The sequence below is a fragment of the Sinocyclocheilus grahami genome, unplaced genomic scaffold (genome assembly GCF_001515645.1).
Source record: "Sinocyclocheilus grahami isolate Dianchi unplaced genomic scaffold, SAMN03320097.WGS_v1.1 scaffold934.1, whole genome shotgun sequence".
NCBI classification, from domain to species: Eukaryota; Metazoa; Chordata; class Actinopteri; order Cypriniformes; family Cyprinidae; genus Sinocyclocheilus; species Sinocyclocheilus grahami.
The window spans coordinates 319,492-342,117 of NW_015506113.1; the positions used below are offsets into that span (position 1 = coordinate 319,492).

Here is a 22,626-nt window from a genome sequence, read left to right on the forward strand (position 1 = left end):
TTACACAAGAAGGTTCTCACAAATGCCACCTATACTTCCCGCTCGATGCCTCAGCAAGAGGGGATATCCTGGTGACTAGGAGGCCCCTCAGGGCGACCTAGATATGGTATACCAGACAGGGCAGCCTGAAAGCATAAGCCCAGACGGACGTCCAGGAGATTCTGCAGTGCCGTGCCGTGCCGGGGGCCTGATGATCAGGAAGGCTCCCGCAGAAGGCTGTGACCTGGCCGCATGATCCATGAAGCATGAAGCCGAAACCAGGCTATCATACCGGCTGGACATCATATCAACGAGTGAAGTAAACACTGCAAGTCGAGCACCCGGTTTCTGAATCCAACAGAGGGGGTGCTCACCGAGGACCTACCCTAGAAAAGGACAGAAACACACAGGTCCCGGAAAACACTGCAAAGGAGCTAGCAGATGGATTATAAACACAACCACCAGCGCATTAAATACACACACATATATATATTTAGAAATGGATCGTACTCACCCACCATGGTTCCCGTGCCGGAGCCCCGTCCGAAGAAGCCTCTAGTCCGGACCATAGGTAAGGTGGTTACTATGAAGCCATAGAACCAACCAAAACATCATAGGTCCAGTATAGGAGACTGTAAAGCAGGAAGTTCCCACCTAACCTCGGTCAGGTGGAGAGATGGTGGTTACAGGGGAATTAGGAAGGGGAAGATAAGGGCAGATGTAAAACCCCCGAAGGAAATGAGTGGATACTCAAATATCACTCTGATCCGGACAAAAGCGCTGACGCCTTGTCTGGATCACATCCCTTAGGTCTGCCTACCTCCCTTTGACCCGCGATTCCTCCTACCCCAACCCGCAGGCGGGGGAGGAGCGCGAGATGTGACACTAGTCTTCTGTGCCCGTCTCTGATCCTCGAACCGAGACGGGCCAGGACCCCTGGGTCGTTCGGGCTCAGACCTGGACCTTCGTGGAATTAAGGATTTGAAGGCCGCTGAGCACGCCTTCGCCTCCCTGAACTTCTCGATCACCATCTCAATGGAGGTACCAAAAAGTTCGGAAGGCGAAACCGGAGAAAGCCCCTCTCTTTCTTCCCGATATATGCCAGGTTCACCCACAGATGTCTCTCCGTCACTACCATAGCCGCCATGGACCTGCCCATAGCAGAGGCGGCCTGCTTAGTAGCACGGAGAGCGAGATCCGTGGTGCGGCGCAACTCGGCTACCTCATCAGGAGAAAGGCCTTCGCCTTCATCCAGGTCTTTCAGCAGGTCGGAGTTAAGGAGTGGGCAATGAAGCGACAGCCCAACCTGCTGCTGCTGCGTATGCCCTGCCATTCAAGCTAGATGTATCCTGAAGAGGCTTAGATGACAAGGAGGGAGTCTTAAGAGAGGACGTCTCACCCATAGAGAGATAGCTGGCCAGCGTCTCTCTATAGGGACATCTTCTCATAGCCGTTTTCGCGCATCGCCTCAATGTTGGCATAACTCGTATGCTAGAATCGATGGATGCGTGAGGAAAAACGGCCTCTTCCATTCCTTCTCGATCTCTGTATGGAGATCAGGAAGAAAGGAAGGCTCACCTGAGCTGGAGGGTTATGGCCAGAAAGATAACGTTCATCGAGATGACCTCGCAACGTCACTTTCTTTGCCCGCTTCCATGGTAAGTAAAGCCTCGCCGTGGCGCGATCCATAACTTTCAAAAAGCTCATCATATGCAGGGCAGGAGGATTGGGAAACGCTTGCAGGACACGCAGATTGCCCCCTCGAGGACATCGCGTGCGTGCTCTTCGCCCAAACAAACAACGCATAGATCGTGTGTGTCATCAGATGTTAAATAACGGCGACACGGATGCACACATCCTCTAAACGCTTTCCTAGTGCTCGCCATAATGATATGAATAGAGATCGCTCTTACCACAGAAATGCACGCTTCAAACAAAACCGTCAATGAAGACAAAGAATAGGATGATATGTTCTCCCGGCGCCTATTTATACTATAGTCGCACCGGTAGTGATGTCGTTGTTGGTGTTTTTCAATGTATGCTTCAGACACGGGACACGACGAGGCGTTCCCCATAGCGACCCCTGGAGGACGCAGTTCGAAGTTCCCTTGAAAGGGAACCACAGTTACAATTCAGTGCCCTTTCAAAGATGTGGCACTGTTGATTTTTTTTTCTTGTCAGATATGTAGGCTAAAATAAGGCACACCCTGACCCTGTTTATTTTGAATATTTGCATTACTCTGAGTCTATTTAAACTGCAGGTAATGAGTGCTCTCAGGATGAAGGTGGAGCTGCTGCCATCTTTGCTATGCAGCTGGATGATCATCTGGGTGGAGCACCAGTCCAGTACCGTGAGGTTCAGAACAATGAATCTGTCACCTTCCTTGGCTACTTTAAAACTGGAATTAAGTACAAGGTAATAATGCTTACAGAGGACTGAATGAAAAATAATGTTGCTAAATCTGACAAAATCATTGTAATATTTGGTAACACCATATAACCCCACTCTTTTAATCATTGGAGTTGTATTATTGTGCTTTGTGTCACAAATATGCTGTCAGAAGAATATGATTTAATCTCTGCTTGCATCACTATACATTACATTTCAGTAATTTCTTTAATTAAAGCCTCTTTGATTGAAAGGTAATTAGAGATAATGGGTAAAATTTCAAAATTGGAGTTCAAGAATCTGTAAAAGTTTAAGAATCTGTCATTGAAATTCTATATTGATGGACCACTAATATAAAAAAGAAAAATAATGGGGATTTGTCAACATCAATGTGTATGGTGGCTACAGCCCTGGGCTGCGTTTCCCAATAGATTCGCCACCAATATGTCACACGTTTGTTTCTGTTTAGTTCCTGTTTGCCCTTATTTAGTTCAGTTCCTGTTCTAATTTAGTTAATCATTGTTTATTCTGTTCACCGGTGTTGATTGAGTTCTCCACCTGTTTCAGTTCTCCCTATTACGTTCCATGTGTTTATATACCCTGTGTTTTCGTCAGTTCCCTTGTCTTGCTTTAAAGTTACATTGTGGTGTTTTACTCCTATGTTCTTCTGTTTAACTCTTGGTTTGATCATTAAAGACTCACTTCCGGATTACCCTGACACTGTGTGCTTCATACCCACCGTGATACAATGGACCATTGCCACCAATGGTCTCTACGATCAAATTAGCTTATGATGCTTTTGAGAAACACAGCCCTGGGTAGTATTGAATGAGAGTTATTATAGTCCAGGATTACACATTTTTATTCCTCAAATAACAAATGTGTTTATGTAGAAAGGTGTCACCGCATTCAAATCAGTATTGGAAACTCCCTGAAAGATTTTCCCTTGCAAATTTATTTTAAGTTGTGGCAGGTTTAATGTATGTTTTGTCTGAGATGGTTTTAATAATTTAAAAAGAAGAATCAATCCACCAGAACATATTACAATGTATTGCTGTGATGAATATTTCTCAGCTCCCTTTCACATATGTGCAATTTTCACTCTCAGATTAAGTGCATTTTACTTTTTGGTATAATCTCACCTGCAATTAATTTTTGTATATCATGAGGAAATCTTTTTTATTGTAATTGTAATTCAAGACATTTTGGTGTATTTTGTTCAATAGCAGATTTTCTTTTCCCACTATACAGCAAGGTGGTGTGGCCTCTGGGTTCCAGCATGTAGTGACTAATGACATGAATGTGAAGCGTCTGCTTCACATTAAGGGAAGACGTGCCATTCGTGCCACAGAAGTGAATATGTCTTGGGCCAGCTTCAATCGCGGAGACTGCTTCATCGTTGATCTCGGCAAGGTCAGAAACACATGGGGTGACGAAATAAATTAATTTGAGAATCTCTTTACTGCTTTACTGAGAAATCCAAAATTCACAACCTCATAAATCATAATCTGATTTTCCTAGGACATCTACCAATGGTGTGGGAGTGAGTGCAACCGTTTTGAGCGGTTGAAAGCCTCTGAGGTGGCTATTGGCATTCGTGATAATGAGAGAAATGGGCGTGCCAGTCTGGAAATGGTTGAGGATGGTGCTGAGCCACAGGCTGTCCTCGCTGTAAGTCTTATTGTCTTCTACAAAACAAAACAAAATAAATTGTTGCAAGTTTAAATGTGCAGTGCAAAGAATAAGAATGTCTTTGGTTTTGCTGTGACAGGAAGTGAAAGGATAAGTAATTGGGTCAGTGGTGGCATGCCTCAGTGAGGTGTTTATTTAATGGAACAAATAAAAGACAGCAAAATAGTGAGACCAGAAACAGCACTGATTTTCTTGATCAGTTTGTTCTGGCTTTTTAAGTTGTAAACCACATGAGCTCCCCCAAAACACAGTATATACAAGTATATTGTTAACATAAAGTGGTAGAACATCAGGCTTTGGACACTTTTAAAAAAAATCCACATTCATGCATTTGGCAAATGCTTTTATACAAAGCAACTTACATAGCATTCAAGGTACACATTTTATCAGTTCATGCATTCCCTGGGAATCGAACTCATGACCTTAGCGTGATTTGCACAGTACTGTTCGAGCCCGTGCTTGATGTGGAAAAAAAGAAGTGACGGTACTCCAATCCTCCCCCCAAAAAAAAAATAAATAAGTACATTTTCATAACATATGTATATCGTGCCGATAGATAGATAGATAGAACATTGTTTAGAGCATTTTTAATATAAATAAGCACCAGTTAAGCTGCGATACCAATCAGGACCACAAGGAGATGCCAAAAGACCACTAAACCGACTGTACATGCTACTATACTGATCCATTCAGAATAACTAAACCACTGACCAGCATAATCTAAAACACCTTCAGCCAGTGTTGTGCCCAATTTCGTCCCCCTGCCAAATTATTACCCCCCTCGTTGAAGTCACTACCTGATTACCTAATCCTAACCCCACACCCACTCCTTAACCTACCAATACTAGGGGGGTAATAATCTGTCGGGGGGTGTCACAATTGGGCACAACACCCAACATTCATTATAAAACACTTGTGCTTTTAAGCCAAATACATGCTAAAAAGAATAATTTACTGCCATCTGGATGCAATCCACTATTCTCACCGCCATCTCTGATGAAATCGTTCATGTTTTCTCTGCATTAGCGCTGTTTTGAACGTATTACTTATTACTAATGCATTCCATTACTGGATCCTTGAACTTTCCAGAAGTTTACTGGTTTAAAATTACCTCCTGGGTAGTGTACTTTATAGTGTCATTTCTAATCACCCAGACACTGACGCTTTGACTCAGTACCGGCAACATGTCAGGAGTGCCGGTATGCACGAAAAAGTGCCAGTATGCTAAAGACTAAAATATTGAAGTTCAGGTACTGCGTCCCACTTCAAGCACTGGTTCAAGCTATAGAAATGTAGCTCAAAGCATGTTATTGATCTTATTTTGAACAATTCATCCATGCATGTTTCTTTTTCTTTTTTTGACCTTGTAATTTTCATTTAAAATGTCATAACTTAATCTTCCAGTGAAACCACAGACTTATCTGGTGACTTATCCTGGATTTCTGAAAATAATTTTGTCTGCATGAAACAACCTATTTCTTACAAATAACTGCAAGCTCACATTTAGATTTGCCTCCATCCAATCAACATCCGATGGAGTCCTGGCCCACATTTTCTCTTTTAGATGATCTAAGTTCAAACCTTTGCCTCATTTCCTTAACATCATCTGTAGCTACCAATGGGTCATGGTTTGCCTGGTTAGCATGATCCAGTTAGCGTCTGCTGTTAGATGCTGTAACCATCATCTTATTCCAAAAAGCAGAAGTGAGCTGAGCAACTGCCATTGAAATGAATGGGAATGCTAACAGATAGCTTTCTAAAGATACTGTAGACCATCTTTGTAGCTACAGAAACATACTCCAGTAATACAACGAAGAAACAATTCTCTGGGAATTGAACTCATAACCTTAGCATTGCTAGCACCATGCTCTAGTGTTTAAGGTACAGAAACACTAAAAGGAAGATGGAATCCATTTGTCATCGTAAATATTAGTGAATAGTAAATATTTAATACAACGAGAGTTGCAATCAGCAAAGAAAGAATCCCAGTTCATCTGGTTTTGATTTTAACTTTTTACTTGAGTTTAAATTTTTTGTCTTGGGTTGACCGCTGCCATGGAGAAAACTGGTGGAAACTCTTATTGTGTTTTATTTTTAGGCTCTTGGGCCCAAGCCCAACATCCCAGCAGGAAGTCCTGACGATGAGACGACTGATAGAAGCAATCAGAAAAAGGGCACACTCTACATGGTACATTTATATATTATGCACACATCTATGAGTTACCAGGCCAGGAGCACTGTATCATGCTAATTGTGTGGCATTCATGGTGTTTTGTAAATGTATGCATTTGTGTGTTTTGTATGGGTTAGGTATCTGATGCTGCAGGCTCTATGAAGACATCTCTGGTGGCCCAGAGTAGCCCTTTCAAACAAGAAATGCTCACTCCCACTGAGTGCTACATCCTGGACAATGGAGTGGACAGCAAGATCTTTCTTTGGAAAGGTATGATCAAATTTTATTTTGGTGTCCTTGTATGGATGCTTTTGACTTTATTGACCATTTCATCTGTTTTAACAACTAAGGACCAAATGCAAACACTGAAGAACGTAAGGCAGCCATGAAGGTAGCTGAGCAGTTTATAAAAGACAAAAACTACCCCAAAAACACACAGGTATCAGACTTAGAACTAGCACGTTAATGAAAATTAAGCCAAGTGAAAGCCAATTTCTAACTAGTCTATCTAACTTTTTGTGATCAGATCCAGGTTATGCCTGCCGGAGGCGAGACCACACTGTTCAAGCAGTTCTTCAGTAACTGGAAGGATAAGGATCAAACCACAGGTCCAGGCCAGGCCTACAGCATTGGCCGCATTGCCAAAGTTTCACAGGTTCCCTTTGATGCCTCCAGTTTGCACTCCAACAAAACAATGGCTGCCCAGCATGGAATGGTGGATGACGGATCTGGCAAGGTCCAGGTATAAATATTGAAGCTAATAACACCAAGCACCATAGAGCTGTTCAGTCTAGTCCTAAAACCCAGAAGAGAATTAGCGTTTTCCAGCCATGGGTTGCCTCCGGAATTGGTAATAGGTTTTTAGAATCGTTTTTTCATTTTAAAGGTGTGGTGACACTAGAGGAAATTCTGCAAAATTTTGCTTGCAAAAAGGTTCATTGTCCATTGTCAGTATAGTGTAACAATATATGAAGCACACGTAGAAGTCATATTCAAACTGAGCAGCTTTCTGTTGGTCAACGCAGCAAATTCTAATGACCAACTTGAATCCATAGTAGAATCTGTGTATGGAAGTCTTTCACACTTACAGGAAATTCCATATTGTGCAGAATTTCTGTTTAAATGACTCCGCTTCGACCATGAAAATTCACAGGTAAATAGTAAAATGCAAACTATCTTTGGTTAACATTACTTAACAAAGCTTTCAGTAGGCTAATCTGTTCTACAACATATACTATACACAGTTATATGCCAAACCTGATCTTTATTTTATGGTTATTAACAAATTACTACATAAAGATTGGTCAGACAGCTGTTCTAGTCCTCATGTAGCAAGTTTTTAGCCTAAGTTGCTAATGCCATATAGCATTTATTTTATGGTAACTACAAACTCATAAATGAAGCTCTATTCTAAAGACCCATTCAAACTGGCTGAACAGCCATAATCGCTAACAATTCAATAATGAGGTTGATTTTATTGTTAACTACAATGCTGCACTTGAATGAAGTCCATTGCTCCGACCTCGGCAGATATGGCGCGTAGAGGGTGGGGATAAAGTTCCTGTGGACCCTTCCAGCTATGGGCAGTTCTATGGAGGAGACTGTTACTTGATTCTCTACACCTATCGCCAGGGAAGCAGAGAACAACACATTATCTACACCTGGTAAGTCAAGATAGCCACATGTTAACATGCTGGAGCATGTGCTCATTAACCACCTGATTAGCCAATATTTACCCAATCAAGTCAATATTTAATGGCCTACTTAAATGTATTCATTTTTATATCAGGCAAGGACTAAAGTGTACACAAGATGAGCTGGCTGCTTCAGCTTTTCTAACAGTCAAGCTGGATGATTCCATGGGAGGTTCGCCTGTCCAGGTATCACCAAACACAAGCCTAGTTTCACTGTGTCTATGCCTGTTGATTATAATGAGGTATTCTAGTTTACTCATGTCTGCATTTTAGGTGACCGATGCAAGGGAATTATTAAATAGCCAAAATAATTCCAAAATAGCCTGGTGCTCTTCACTTTGTTTCTCAAACATCTTTGTTTCTAGTGCACAGTATATCTGTACCATATTGGTTATCAATTGATATAGAGATTCTTTATTGATATTGATCAATATTGGATATGTACACTTTCCTTCAAAATGTTGGGGTCTGTAAGATGTTTTAATGTTTTTGAAAGAAGTATCTTATGCTCACCAAGGCTACATTTAATTGACCAAAATATAATTAATATAATAATATATATAAGTGTGTATAAGTATGAATAAGTATATTATAATAATAATAAGTCATTCATTTTAATATATTTTAAAATTCTTTAGTCACTTTTGCTCAATCTAATGCATCCTTACTAAATAAAATTTCCTTTACAAAAACTTACTGACCCCAACTAAACAGTAGTGTATATGGGTCGAAGCTGAATATTTAATTTTGCACGATGATTTTGCCATCATCTAACATAATATCATCATCTAACATCATAAATATGTTTTGTATAAATTGTGCATCTCAATTTTATAAAGGATTTTTTTTTTTTTACTCCTGTTGTCATGCTTAATATGATGCATAGATGAGCTTAGTTTGTAGGAAATAAAAAGATCTACTTGATTTCGAATTCATTATGTCGCTCTGCAGGTACGTGTCACTCAAGGCCAGGAGCCAGCTCATTTGATGAGTCTGTTCAAGGGGAAACCCATGATCATCCACATCGGTGGGACTTCACGTAAAGGTGGTCAGAGTCAGACTGGCAGTACGCGCCTCTTCCATATCCGCCAGAGCTCCACCTGTGCAACACGCGCTGTGGAGGTCAGTGATGACGGCAGGCACATGCATGAACACAATCAGCAATGACCATCAGGCAATAATCTGACTCTCTCTCTCTCTCTCCTCACCCAGGTGGAACCCACTGCATCTCAACTGAACACTAATGATGTGTTTGTGCTGAAGAGTCCTGGCGGCCTGTTTAAGTGGAAAGGAGTGGCCGCTTCAGAGGAAGAAATGGCTGCTGCTAAATACGCCTGCAGCTTCCTTGGAGGCAGTGCAACAGAAATTTCAGAGGGCAAAGAGCCGGGTGGGTTTCTCCCTTTTGTAAATGTTCAAACATTGTAATACAGTTAAAAGGCATTCCTAAACTAATCATGTTTCCAGTTATTTCTGAATGATTGGTACTTATCTTTATCTTTGCATCGCTCAGCTGGGTTTTGGTCAGCTTTGGGTGGAAAGAAGGACTATCAAACCTCTAAAAGTCTGCAGAAGACTGTTAAACCTCCACGTCTCTTTGGATGCTCCAACAAGACTGGACGTCTAATCGTGAGTTAACATAAATTGAATTTGCAACTAATTTAAATTTCTTTGTTAAATGAATGCATACAATTTATTATGCCTCTCCTATTCCATTTCAGGCTGAGGAAGTGCCTGGAGATTTCACTCAGTCTGATTTGGCCACTGATGATGTCATGCTTCTGGATACCTGGGAACAGGTTAGCATTTGAAGTAATAATGACCTAAAGTCAACATGAAATTATGTTTGCAACACACTTTACGTCCTTAATCTAATAAACTTCTGAGTGAAACAGGATTTTCGAGCAGAAAATTATGATGAGAATAGATTTTTATATATAATCATTTGACTGGTTCTTAAAAACTGGGCATTTACATACCAGAATGAAGCCCAGAACGAAGTTCAGTTATAGACCTTTGTCAGGGTAGCACATTTCACAAGAATGAAAACGAGGCTGTGAGGGATAGAAATACAGTACGTTCAGTGGATTGTACTGTTGTTTCACAACATACCGATTGTTGACAAAGATGCTTTCTGAAAAACTAAATTATTTGATCGATGTCCATCCATCACAGCCTTGTTACCATTCCTGTCAAAAGTTGGGTAACCTGACTTGGGTCTAATGTTGATCTTTAAATGTTTAATTCAGCTTCTTAAATCTTCTTTCTTTAGGTCTTTGTTTGGATTGGTAATGACGCCAACGAGGTAGAGCGGAATGGAGCAGATAAAATAGGTAAGTTAAGATGCTGAAGTAGCCAACTTTAAAAACTATATTTATACTGTTACATTTATACAGTTAAGGTACCAAAAAGCAGTCCATGCATACCAATAATGGAGAATTACGTTTGAATTCAAATTGAATTTGTCATTAAATGTAATTGCTGATTATTAATGTGCATGTTTCTTTGCTGTTAGCCAAAGATTATGTGGATTCTGACCCCTCTGGACGCCGTGGCACCCCGGTCATCACTATAAAGCAAGGCTTTGAGCCCCCAACCTTCACTGGCTGGTTCCAGGCTTGGGACGCGAAGATGTGGGACACAGACCCACTGGATCGCATCCGTGCTCGTTTCTAAAGGCACACACATTCAGAAACACAAAGCATTATATACTTTAGAATAGCTTCCAGAATACTCACCTCTTGTGTTTCATGCATTGATGGTCTGAAAGGGATGCAGATGGGAACACAGGATGCAATAATGCTGCATGTTAAGCCACTATGTACTGTATTTAGCTACTTTTAATGACTTTTTGCCTTGTTATTCCTATGCCTTTACTTTGCCTTTTTATAAAATTAAACTCTTTTATATTTTCTTTTTATATACTTCTGTATTCCAGCGATGTTTTCACCTACATGGTCTTTATGATTTTTTTTAAATGAATATTAAAAGAAATGGAAAATGTCGGGGGTTTTTTTCAACATTTGTCTGTATTCGACAACTTGGTGCCAATGAATTGCTAAAGACTACATGTGTATGGATAATGCCTCATAAATTAGCAGATTCAAATATCTGAACATATATTGTAGTTGCTAAAAAAATATTTTAATATCTCTACAATTCTTCTTCTTATTATTATATGATTTCCCATATATAATATTAATAATAAAAACTACTAAAATACTACTGAGTTATGTGTTTGTTGATGTGGCGTTGGTATCATTTTTTTAAAATACTTTTATAATTCAGCATAATAATTCAGCATGCATTAAATAGATAAAAAGTCGTAGTAAAGACTTTTACATCATTAAAACAAATTAATATATTTCATATTTTGTGCTGTAAATGCTGTTCTTTAACTTCCTATTCATCAAAGAATCCTGGAAAAAAAAGATAATGTTTTGACAAAACTATCAATCTTCACAACTGTTTTCAGCTGTGATAATAGAAATGTTACTTAATCACCAAATCAGCACATCAGAATGATATTTCACAATATTATTGTATTTTTTGACGGCATAATAAACTTCTTTGAAAAGAAAAATTGAAAACCTTATGAATGATATGTATACGATGTTGTGTTTTATCAGATACAGTGGGGAAAAAAAGGATTTAGTCAGCCACCAATTGTGCAAGTTCTCCCACTTAAAAAGATGAGAGAGGCCTGTAATTTTCATCATAGGTATACCTCAACTATGAGAGACAAAATGAGAAAAAAAAAATCCAGAAAATCACATTGTAGGATTTTTAAAGAATTTATTTGCAAATTATGGTGGAAAATCAGTATTTAGTCAATAACAAAATTTCATCTCAATACTTTGTTATATACCCTTTGTTGGCAATGACAGAGGTCAAACGTTTTCTGTAAGTCTTCACACACTGTTGCTGGTATTTTGGCCCATTCCTCCATGCAGATCTCCTCTAGAGCAGTAATGTTTTGGGGCTGTCGCTGGGCAACACGGATTTTCAACTCCCTCCAAAGATTTTCTATGGGGTTGAGATCTGGAGACTGGCTAGGCCACTCCAGGACCTTGAAATGCTTCTTACGAAGCCACTCCTTCGTTGCCCGGGCGGTGTGTTTGGGATCATTGTCATGCTGAAAGACCCAGCCACGTTTCATCTTCAATGCCCTTGCTGATGGAAGGAGGTTTTCACTCAAAATCTCACGATACACGGCCCCAATCATTCTTTCGTTTACACGGATCAGTCGTCTTGGTCTCTTTGCAGAAAAACAGCCCCAAAGCATGATGTTTCCACCCCCATGCTTCACAGTAGGTATGGTGTTCTTTGGATGCAACTCAGCATTCTTTCTCCTCAAGATGAGTTTCTACCAAAAAGTTCTATTTTGGTTTCATCTGACCATATGACATTCTCACAATCCTCTTCTGGATCATCCAAATGCTCTCTAGAGATCACAGTGGTGTATAGACCTTGTGTCCCAGCAGTCGTAGTGTTACATATTGCCCACCACATGTCTAGACTGTAGTGACAAGTGCATCATCCTGCTGAGTCTTTATGCTTTGGATTAGCAAGTGTTTTACAGTAGCTCATCTCTCAAGCTTTATCTTCTTTCCAGTTCTCCTTAGTCTTCATTTACTTCTTGTTCTTCGTCTCACCGTATCATCAGAGAAAGCAGCCATGAATCAGAAGGTTGTACTGATCACTGGTTGTTCTTCTGGCATTGGATTGGCACTTGCTGTTCGTCTTGCCAAAAATGAGAAGAAGAGGTTTATGGGTAAGGCCCATAAGTTATCTATAGTTGTCAGAGGCGGACAGTAACTAAGTACACTTTTTGAGTATCTGTACTTTACTTGAGTATTATTTTTTCTGGGAACTTATCACTTTAACTTCACTACATTTGAAAGACAAATATTGTACTTTTCACTCCACTACATTTCTATCAAGGTCCTCGAAGTAGAAAGTCGTTACTATGTAGCAGCTTTGAAAGTCAGTGGGTGATTTTTTTCTTCTCTAAAAACTGTCTTTTTTTCAGATAGTTTATCAGTAATCACTCTTGGGGCTACATGAAGTGATTTCCCAGCATTTTTTGAACACTGACCAGTTGCAAATGTGATATTTATTTACAACAATTCAATAAGAAGAAGTTAATATTGTGGTATATATTAGACACAATATTGTCTGATTTTGCTAAATTGTGTACGTGAAAATATTACCTATGAAGCCACAGAAGAACTGTTGTGCGTCTCCTAATAAAACACAATAGCTGTTGGACTTGAAGCAGCACTGCACAGACCGTTCTGTGTGTGACATCAAAGTACCACAAGAGCAATTAGACAGCATTTTTAAACATTTTGTTTTGAGGTCAAATAAGTCTTGCTGTTTTGCTTTTTTATTAAAGCAGTGTTTTATTCCAAAGATACTACAAGCTAGTAGGTGTAATGTATTCTAAGTTGCTTCAGAAGTATTGGAAGTATTACGTACAATAAAAAAATAGTGCATTGACATAAAAAAGGAAATTTACTTTTGGTACTTAAGTACTTTTAAAAGCAAGTACTTCTGTACTTTTACTTAAGTAAACATCTGTCTTTACAACTTTTACTTGTAATGGAGTAATATTTGACCAGCGGTATCTGTACTTTCACTTTGTATGAGTACTTTGTCCGCCTGATAGTTGTATAATGGTGGGGGTAAACCAAGTACTGCTGTAAAATGTTTGCTTTTTGTTGTACTGTAAAAATAGAATAAACTGATTTTTTTTTTCTTCAAAAGATGCTATTTTCTGTTTATCAACAAAATGTCAAAAACCTAGATAGATTCCTATTTTCCACAATTATTGGTTGAAGACAATAAGTTATTTTGTTACCCTATGCTACAGTGCCCTGGGACAGTCGAGACACTAATTAGTGTGCTAAATTAGATAGGTCTACATTTAAGTGAAACACACTGACACATTTTATACTCTGACTGTACATTGTCCCATCATCAGTGCTGTCAACACAGGCATGTCCCAAAATGGTTTATTTGAAAAGGACAAATGCGAATGTGCACATGGATGGTGACAGAAGGGAATGTGAAAGAAGGGAAATATTCATTGTTGCTGGACGCTGACTGCAACTACACTACTTTTACTAAAAATGCATTTTAAAATCTTTTTTCATTTGTATCTTGTGTATTCACCTAAATAAATCAACTTTGCTTGTAGATTTGCTCAAAGTAAGTAGCTGAGTAGCTTTAATCCATTTGTCATTAAAGCTGCAGTCCGTAAATTTTGCCTCCATGTCGCCATCTCTGTTTCAAAACTTGCAATTGCAGCTGTGTGGGGAATTATCTTCCTTGCCTGGGTTGTGCCCCGACACGGCTCCAGCTCGGATAAATCTAATGTTCTGAAGAGTATGCGTGGCAGTCAGTCACCGCACCGGTATGGATATTTTACTGTTCTTCGCAATCACAGATTCTAGCCTACGTCTTTGAATATAATGACTCAAATAAGAATTTTCACCGGATATTGTCATCTGAACAAGTAACAAGTCTGCCACGTTTGTTCTGACCAATTGAGGGAAAAAAGCATAATAAATCGCGCTACCAATGGTGATTTAATCTAAAGATCGGTTAGCTCATATCACATCAAACCGTGCAAATTATTATTATTGTTATACTTTGTTCTTAAATTATTAATGTTAAAAACATCAGCATTGCGTGACTTCGAGTATAGTGTGTATTAGCATGTAGATTTCAATTTCTGTACAGTCTAATCTGTAATTCTCATACCATTCGAATTTCATATTAAGAAATTCTTTAAACCCAAAAAGCAAACTACACTCTTAAAAATAAAGTCGCTTCACGATGCCATAGAAGAACCTTTTTGTCTAAATGGTTCCATAAAGAACCTTTAACGTATGAAGAATCTTTCTGTTTCACAAAAGGTTCTTTGTGGCGAAAGAAGGTTCTTCAGATTATAAAAAGGTAAGAAAGAGATGGTTCTTTAAAGAACCTTTGGCTGAATGGTTCTTTGTAAAACCAAAAATGGTTCTTCTATGGCATTGCTTGAAGAACCTTTTGAAGCACCTTTATTTTTAAGAGTATGCTCCCTTCGAACTGGTTGTCTTTAAAATACTTGTGTAATCCCAGGCTATCTGTAATCAGAAGCACATTTAAAACTAGAAATTTGATTTAATTTCATTCACATGTGTTTCATAAACACAATTACAATCCGTCATCAAAATTTTACATTTAATTATTCCAGCTGCTGTGAGAAAAGGCTATAAACGATCGGCCACCTGCAGGATCCTCACATGCAATAGCCTATTAGCATTACGTGACGTAATGACGCAGTGCCATGCTCGAATTTCTTGCGAAAACATACCCATACCACTCAAAGTAGAAAACATTATTTTAAGCTAACCGTTGTGAATCGGGCTAAAGTAAGGCGACAGTTTTGAACACTGGCTGGTTATGTACTTGCTCAAATATTGATTTCGTATAATTTTTAACCAAAAAAAAGTTACGGACTGCAGCTTTAAATGATGACTATGTTCTCCATCTGTTAGTTGAAATCACTTTAGACTAGTTCAAATGAAAGTTAAGCTAAATGTTTTGGCTTTGGCAGTTTATGCGACCATGAGGAACCTGGCCAAAAGGGAAGCTCTGGTGGAGGCAGCAGGTCGTACATTGGGCAGAACACTGGAGATCAACCAGCTCGACATGTGTGATGAGAATTCTATCAAAGCCTGTATGGACAACCTGCCCATGAGCAGAGTTGACATTCTCAGTAAGGGTTTCCTAGATTCATTTCTTACATCAAAACACAAATGCAATGATTTAACTTTGTGGCCATAATATCTATTTTCCCCGCATACCATGTGCAGGTCTCCATAATATAAGGCAGAGACGGACATAATCGTAACACGCAGGGCATTTTACACTGCCCTTAACCCCGGATTATCTTCATTCTAAACTAAGGTGACCAGATTTCTGAAATGAAAACCGGGGACATTTCCTAGTTCAGTGAAACCTCACTTGTGATTATCTACAAATTAAAAAGGGGACAATATATTTGTGTATGTTTTTGTTTTTTAATTGTTGTGGTTTCCATATATTAATATCATAACTAGTAATTACAATGAGGTTTGAGGATCAAACTTACCTTAGTTTATTAATAGGCCTACAATTCACCAAAAAAAAGCACATTATGAAAAGTAAATTGTAACTATACTGCAAATAGTACACAGATCAAAATAAAGTAATCACAACTTTTCAAATGAATTTTTCCAAGTTATTTTATGTTTATGCTTTTGGAAATGGATCTTTACCATCCCAAATCAGGTTTATTATTTTGCATTTTAGGCTCATTTTGACCACAAAGTATGTGCTTTCTGAAAATGTAATTGTAAAGGTGTAATTGTTTATTTTATTTACATTATTAATATCGGAGTTGTGACAGTGGAAGTTTCAGGACTGTTTAAAACCCTCATCCGTCCCTCCCGAACCTATAACAAAAGTGTCCCTTGCGGGTCAAAATGACCTGAAGGCCAAAAATGACACTAATTTTATTTTTGGTCCAGAAAGCTTGTATTGGAACATTTTTCTAATTTTTTCCCAAATTTTTTAATGTAGGTTTTTCTATCATTTTTTGGTGATTTTTTATTATAGTTACCTTTTATTCTGGATATATTTAAGAAAGTATAAGCAAATAAGCAGTTTTTGTACATTATTTCACCAAAACAACAAAGAAAGACACAATTTCAGACCCGTTTCATCAAAAACCAACAGATGGCCTTAGAATTGAGTCACTGAGTGTCTGATGCCATCTGGTGGGGAAATATGACATAAAATTGCATTTTATGGTTACAGCCACTAGAGGGACCTATAGAACCCTATGGAGATTTTTAACTGAGCAAAACAAGTGAAACGTGAGAAATTAGATAATCTTAAGGCTTCAATTTGGTTGTTTATGGATTAAAATATATATTGAAACATTACAAAATCCATATTTTGTAAAAAAAAAAACTAAACAAAAAAACAATTCTAACTGATTTATAACCTAAACATGTATATTCATACAATTTCATAAATATGAAATAAATATATAATATATTTAAAATATATAAATATGATATAAACTCATTGGTCTCCACCACATCACTCAAACCTAACTGTGTTAAGTAAAAAAAAAGAGGAAAAATGACAGTCATATCCCAGCAGAAACATGAAAAATATTACAATGTGTTCTATGAGAGTGTGTGTACCATGTGTGTGTTTGTGCATGCGTGTGTGTGTGTGTGTGTGTGTGTGTATGTGAGCTTTTTATGCATTGGGGATATTCTGTAGTCTCAGACCTTCGTTTGGGTATAAATCTTTACTGGATTGTCTCAGATTTTGTATATTTAAAAAAATCAAATGTAATGAAAAATGCAGTTTTCTCGTAAATTCCATTCATTCCTATGTGGGTCAAAATGACCCACGAGGGACACTTTTGTTACTTTTTTTATTGCACCCATTTAAACTCCTCGATTCCATTCAAATTTTTTTGTGTATTCCCGTTTCAAGTGTGACAAAAGTAAAGAAACCTTGGACCAGTACGATCAAAAAAATGTGAGGGACGGATGAGGGTTTTAATACTGTGTGCAAAACAATCCCGCAACCTTATGCTTTGTTATAAAGTGCACAGAAACAGTACTTTATTTTAATGTATAGTTAGTATGCGACTACCTTGAAACCAATAACAATGTCTCTTAACGGAATCCAGGGTTACATTGTTTCACACCATTCATAATTTACCAGGGGTTAATAATAAATCCTGGGTATTTATAAACTAGCATTTCACACTGTACATTCTCTTAAACTTAAACATTAACAATCTTATTTGCATATTTGAGGTGTAAGTGTTATTAATTGGATGAACACATAATGTGATGCTAGAGCCATTATGTAAACATAATGTTTACCTGGGGTTTAGCAATATACAGTATGAAACGTCAGCTACTGAACATGCCGGATTAATTTTAACCCTATAGTTTATGAGATACAATCAAAAAATACAAAATGCTTTTAAAGTTGCAGATAAGAAAGCTGTAAAAAAAAAAGAAAAAAAAAGGAAATATTCAAGGCTTATGAAAACTTTTCATGATTTGCTTAATTTATCCAAGAATCAGCATTCTTGATACTACCCTTCGGTTCTCTGTATTTCAGTTAGTAATGCTGGAATGGGAATGATTGACCCCATTGAGTGTCAGACCATTGATGAGATGAAAACTGTCATGGACACTAACTTCTTTGGGCTTGTGCGACTCTTGAAGGAGATTCTGCCTGGTATGAAGAAGAGAAAAAGTGGCCACATAGTGGTAATCAGCAGTGTGATGGGGATTCAGGGTGAGTTGTTTAAAATGGACAACAACCAGCTTTTATTAATGCCTGGTTCTCTTAAGCTGATATTCGCATTTGAGCCCAGTGGGTGAGAGGTCCAATTTAGATACTTATAGGATTAAAAACCATGACTAAAAGAGCTCTGAGAGGATTCAAACAGGGCTTAACATTTCTAATCACTGTTGTATTCATGTACACATGTATTTTGTTGAATGACATTTATACAGCTTCCAAGTTTGCTGTTGAAGGGTTTTGTGAGAGTCTGGCAGTTCAAGCTCTGAGATTTAATCTGAAGTAAGTGATCACACTAATATGTAGGGGTCCAAGCATTGAATGGTCCCAAATACCCCACTACCCAGGAGTACATTTACATTTATTCATTTGAATATGAATCTCTAGACAGAGTGGACATGAACCACATTGCCTCGTCTTTCCTATGGTAGTTTTTTATGACTAGAACTACTCAAAGTTTACAAGTTTAAAAGAGCTCAGTTTGCTTGTTCATGATAATATATTGCAGCAGTAATTTCAATATTTTCAATAGACACCCACATTTAAGTTGTAATTGTATGTATATTGTATTTGCATCTGTGCAGTATCAGCCTCATTGAACCAGGACCCGTCATCACAGAGTTTGAGAGTAAGGTGTATGAGGAAGGTGTGAAGATAGACCTCTCCAAAGCTGATAAAGTGACAGCAGATATGTTTACCAACATCTACTTGAAGAATTAAAACCAGATATTCCAGAGTCTTGGACAAACTCCAGAGGATGTTGCAGAGGTACAACCCAGGGGCTTGAGAAATTTTCCAAAACATTTCATGCAGTATTTCATTTATTTCATTCATCATCTTTCCAGTGCTTACACTCTTAAAAATAAAGGTGCTTCAAAAGGTTCTTCACAGCGATGCCATAGAAGAACCATTTTTGGTTCCACAAAGAACCATCTCTTTCTTACCTTTTTGTAATCTGAAGAACCTTTTTTCACCACAAAGAACCTTTTGTGAAACAGAAAGGTTCTTCAGATGTTAAAGGTTCTTTATTGAACCATTTAGACAAAAAGGTTCTTCTATGGCATCGTGAAGCACCTTTATTTTTAAGAGTGTAGTTGTTGTTTTTTTCTCTGAATTTCTAACAGTCCATATGTTGCTTCTCTTACAACCAGCACACATTCAAAATGATTACCAAGGAGAACCCACCATTTCGGCATCAGACTAACAGTCTGTACACCCCCATGACCACCCTAAAATATGCGGATCCAAATGGTGACCTTCCCATTGAAACCTTCTACAAAATGGTGTTTGAACATGACAAGGTGTTCAGTGCAAGTCTCTCCTGCGCTGGAGAAGCCGTAAGAGCTTCACTTTGGGTAAAGACAAGAATGCCTCTTAAAGAATGTTCTGCTGGAGATCTGGGGGTATTCCAGAAAACATGTAAGGCAATTTAACTGAGTAAGTTTACCCAAAGTAAATGGACACTCTCAACATTCAGTTCCAAAGACTGAGGTAGCTTTCAGGGTATGTATTGTATGCAGCCATACAGCAACTTAAAATACTTTAAAATAATAGTAATATAATACGTTAAAACACTACAATACTTAATAAATATAATATAATTTATAAATTAAAAATACAACTGACAAACACATCATCACCAATGTACATCACACCATATCATCAATGTAGAATTAAAATGTCTAAACCTAAAAAAAGTATTTCTCCTTTACGGCTACTTTCTTGCAGAATTTAGTGCCAACACATCTGCCTAGAAATTTCTAGTGATCATGGGGATCTTCATGAGCTGGTTCAGGTGTGTTTAATTGGGACTGAAGCTAAACCAGAGCCGCTTTAAGGTGAGCCTCCAAGGTTAACAAAAAAAAGTGTAGCGTTATGTTACATTGGGGAGGAGACAAGGCTGTTTCTTAAAGGATGTCAGTGGAGGAAAGGCTTTCATATTGCTTTTGTGAGGAAACAGCTTATTACTTGATGAATCGACAACCAATTGGCAAATATTCAACATATTAAGGCTACCAATAAATATTCATTTGAATGCATCTATTTTTTAAGAAGCTGAAGTCACAGACTATTTTTATTTCTATAGTATCCGCAAACAGTGACTGACTGTCGTACAACTCTGTCATCAATTTGATGATGTCTAGGTAATAATGCAGGGATCTTCAACACTGCTCTTGGAGAGTTACTGTCCTGGGGAGCATTTCCCAAAAACAACTATAGTCACTGTGTTCAAGGGAACTTGAATTATCAAATAACCCTGAACACCTTGATTAGCTGGTTCAGGTGTGTTTGATTGGGGTTTGAGCTGAACTCTGCAGGATGGTAGCTCTCCGGGAGCAGGGTTGGATACCCCTGAGATAATGTGATCCAAGTCGACTGTTATGCTTTCGCCAATGGTAGAGATGCGGAGGTTGGTATCTCCTCAAAATAAAAGAAATATCTCTGGCTAAACTCTGCTGGATGGTAGCCCTTCAGGAGCAGGATGGGACACCCCTGGCCATAATACAGCTTTAATATCTTTGCAACCCATAATATAATTTAATTTATTTACCATCAGTTCTGCATCACTGAAGTACAGCAGCCTCCCGAGAAAGAGGAAAAAGAAAAAGAATATGTTTAAAAAATAGACTGCATAACAGCCAGTAGGTAGCGATATGAGCTTCTTCTTATAGCACTTGTTTCCATGGTGTTTTTTTCTTGGATTGGTCGCTCTGTTGAGAATGTATGTGTGTTCACTGTTAAGTCTGAGTTTTAAAACACCAGGCATCATACACTTTTTGACTTGTAAATGGTTACACAGAAAAAACTGGGCATCATACACTAAATAACTGAGCATTATTACCTGATTTTCAAGTTATTACACTCATTACTAGAACATACTAGACAAATAAAAACAATCTGTGTTCTCAAAGAAATATATCAGACATGTTTGATATCCTCCAGCTGGGTGGAATCATATTCTGTGCCTATCATACACTATGCAGTTTTCGGCAAAATCTGTCAACATTAAATGCTGAAAACTTCGGCTAACTCTGACTTGCAGCATCTAGCATCAGTGTGTCCAGACTGAAAAAATCTGGGCAAAAGTTGTTGTGTATTCTAGCCTTAATGCTAGACTGTGTTTCTAGAACCAATAATCGCACACTTTCTACAAGTTAATCAACCATGAGTTCAAGATTTATATGACACAATAGCCTTGTTTCCTGCAATACCTCTAAGGACAACTGACCTGTTTTTCCAGTTCTGTTTAAGACTATTTCATTATATATGAATAAAGCAAATCTGCATAATACAAAACATTGTACAATCTTTCATTATAAATCACAGAGTTAGCTAAAAGTTTGCAAAATGTTCATATAATAGTTCTGATGTTAGCTGTGCTAATTGTTTCCTTAGTCTAATTTTCCACCCATAAGCTGAAGACATCTGAATTTATTAACTGTTCATCTAATCTTGTTTCTCTTTCTTTTGGTCATCTTTAAGTGTAATCATCTAATAGATACAGATCTAATTACATACAGTTCCAAGTAGGGGTGTGCGATATATATCGTCGTCTACGATAATATCATAACTGTTGTTTAAACGATATGCGATTTGACATTATCAAGTAGGCCTATATATGCACACCCAGAGTGTGCATGCATACACATACAATGTAAGTTAGATTACTGCGGGAGCACACGTTCCCTGTGTGATTTAGTCTATTAAAATAAATTTAGAATTCCCCCAAAATTCAAGATAAGGGGGCAAATATGCCGGTATTAATTTTATATGACTCTTATATTATATGATTGGCTATAGGCCTTGTTAATATCACACGAAGCATTAAGTTTTTCTCCAAATATCAGCACGATTGCAAATGTAGGCTAATACTGATTTGACGAACAGCTCAATAAACAAGAAGTTAAGTGACTTACATTTTAGACACAACTTGTTTTTGCTGTATTTCAACAATGAAAATAGTTTCACAGGAAGCCAAGGTAGAACTATTTGGCGAAATTGGCATCGTGAGCAACACACACAACAGTACCGTTTGAAAGAATCGGTTGAATGAATGACTCACCTGCAGTGATTTGCCGCCACCTACTGGCGATTTTGGATTTATATTTAAAGTATACCCCCCCCCAATAATTTCAAATATCAGATATCAGTAATACTGATTCAGTATTCAACGTTACGTTTTAAAACATCAAAACATTAATTATGCATTTGTAACTGCATGTTAAATGCATTCGTGTCCTGCATTAAACAGTCTGTGTAAGTGCATCTAAATGCCACTTCAGATGCAGATTCTGTGCCACCTCTGCATTGCAAACACAAATTTTGTT

General features: G+C 38.1%; 1 protein-coding gene and 1 pseudogene across 1 annotated transcript in view; both read left to right on the top strand.

The window, feature by feature from the left end:
• LOC107564434 (gelsolin-like) overlaps positions 1-10,601 on the top strand; it is a 14,264-nt gene extending 3,663 nt beyond the window's left edge. The window contains exons 3-17 of the mRNA XM_016249528.1: positions 2,241-2,395; positions 3,620-3,781; positions 3,890-4,039; positions 6,159-6,248; positions 6,371-6,503; positions 6,584-6,672; positions 6,760-6,975; positions 7,764-7,897; positions 8,023-8,113; positions 8,879-9,049; positions 9,140-9,314; positions 9,438-9,553; positions 9,646-9,723; positions 10,197-10,257; positions 10,440-10,601. Of these exons, the coding sequence (XP_016105014.1) occupies positions 2,241-2,395; positions 3,620-3,781; positions 3,890-4,039; positions 6,159-6,248; positions 6,371-6,503; positions 6,584-6,672; positions 6,760-6,975; positions 7,764-7,897; positions 8,023-8,113; positions 8,879-9,049; positions 9,140-9,314; positions 9,438-9,553; positions 9,646-9,723; positions 10,197-10,257; positions 10,440-10,600 (1,982 nt within the window). The 3' untranslated portion in view covers position 10,601. The remainder of the gene's footprint in view (positions 1-2,240; positions 2,396-3,619; positions 3,782-3,889; positions 4,040-6,158; positions 6,249-6,370; positions 6,504-6,583; positions 6,673-6,759; positions 6,976-7,763; positions 7,898-8,022; positions 8,114-8,878; positions 9,050-9,139; positions 9,315-9,437; positions 9,554-9,645; positions 9,724-10,196; positions 10,258-10,439) is intronic.
• A 1,781-nt stretch (positions 10,602-12,382) lies between these two features.
• LOC107564443 (retinol dehydrogenase 8-like) lies at positions 12,383-19,676 on the top strand (annotated as a pseudogene).
• The last annotated feature ends 2,950 nt before the right edge of the window (positions 19,677-22,626 follow it).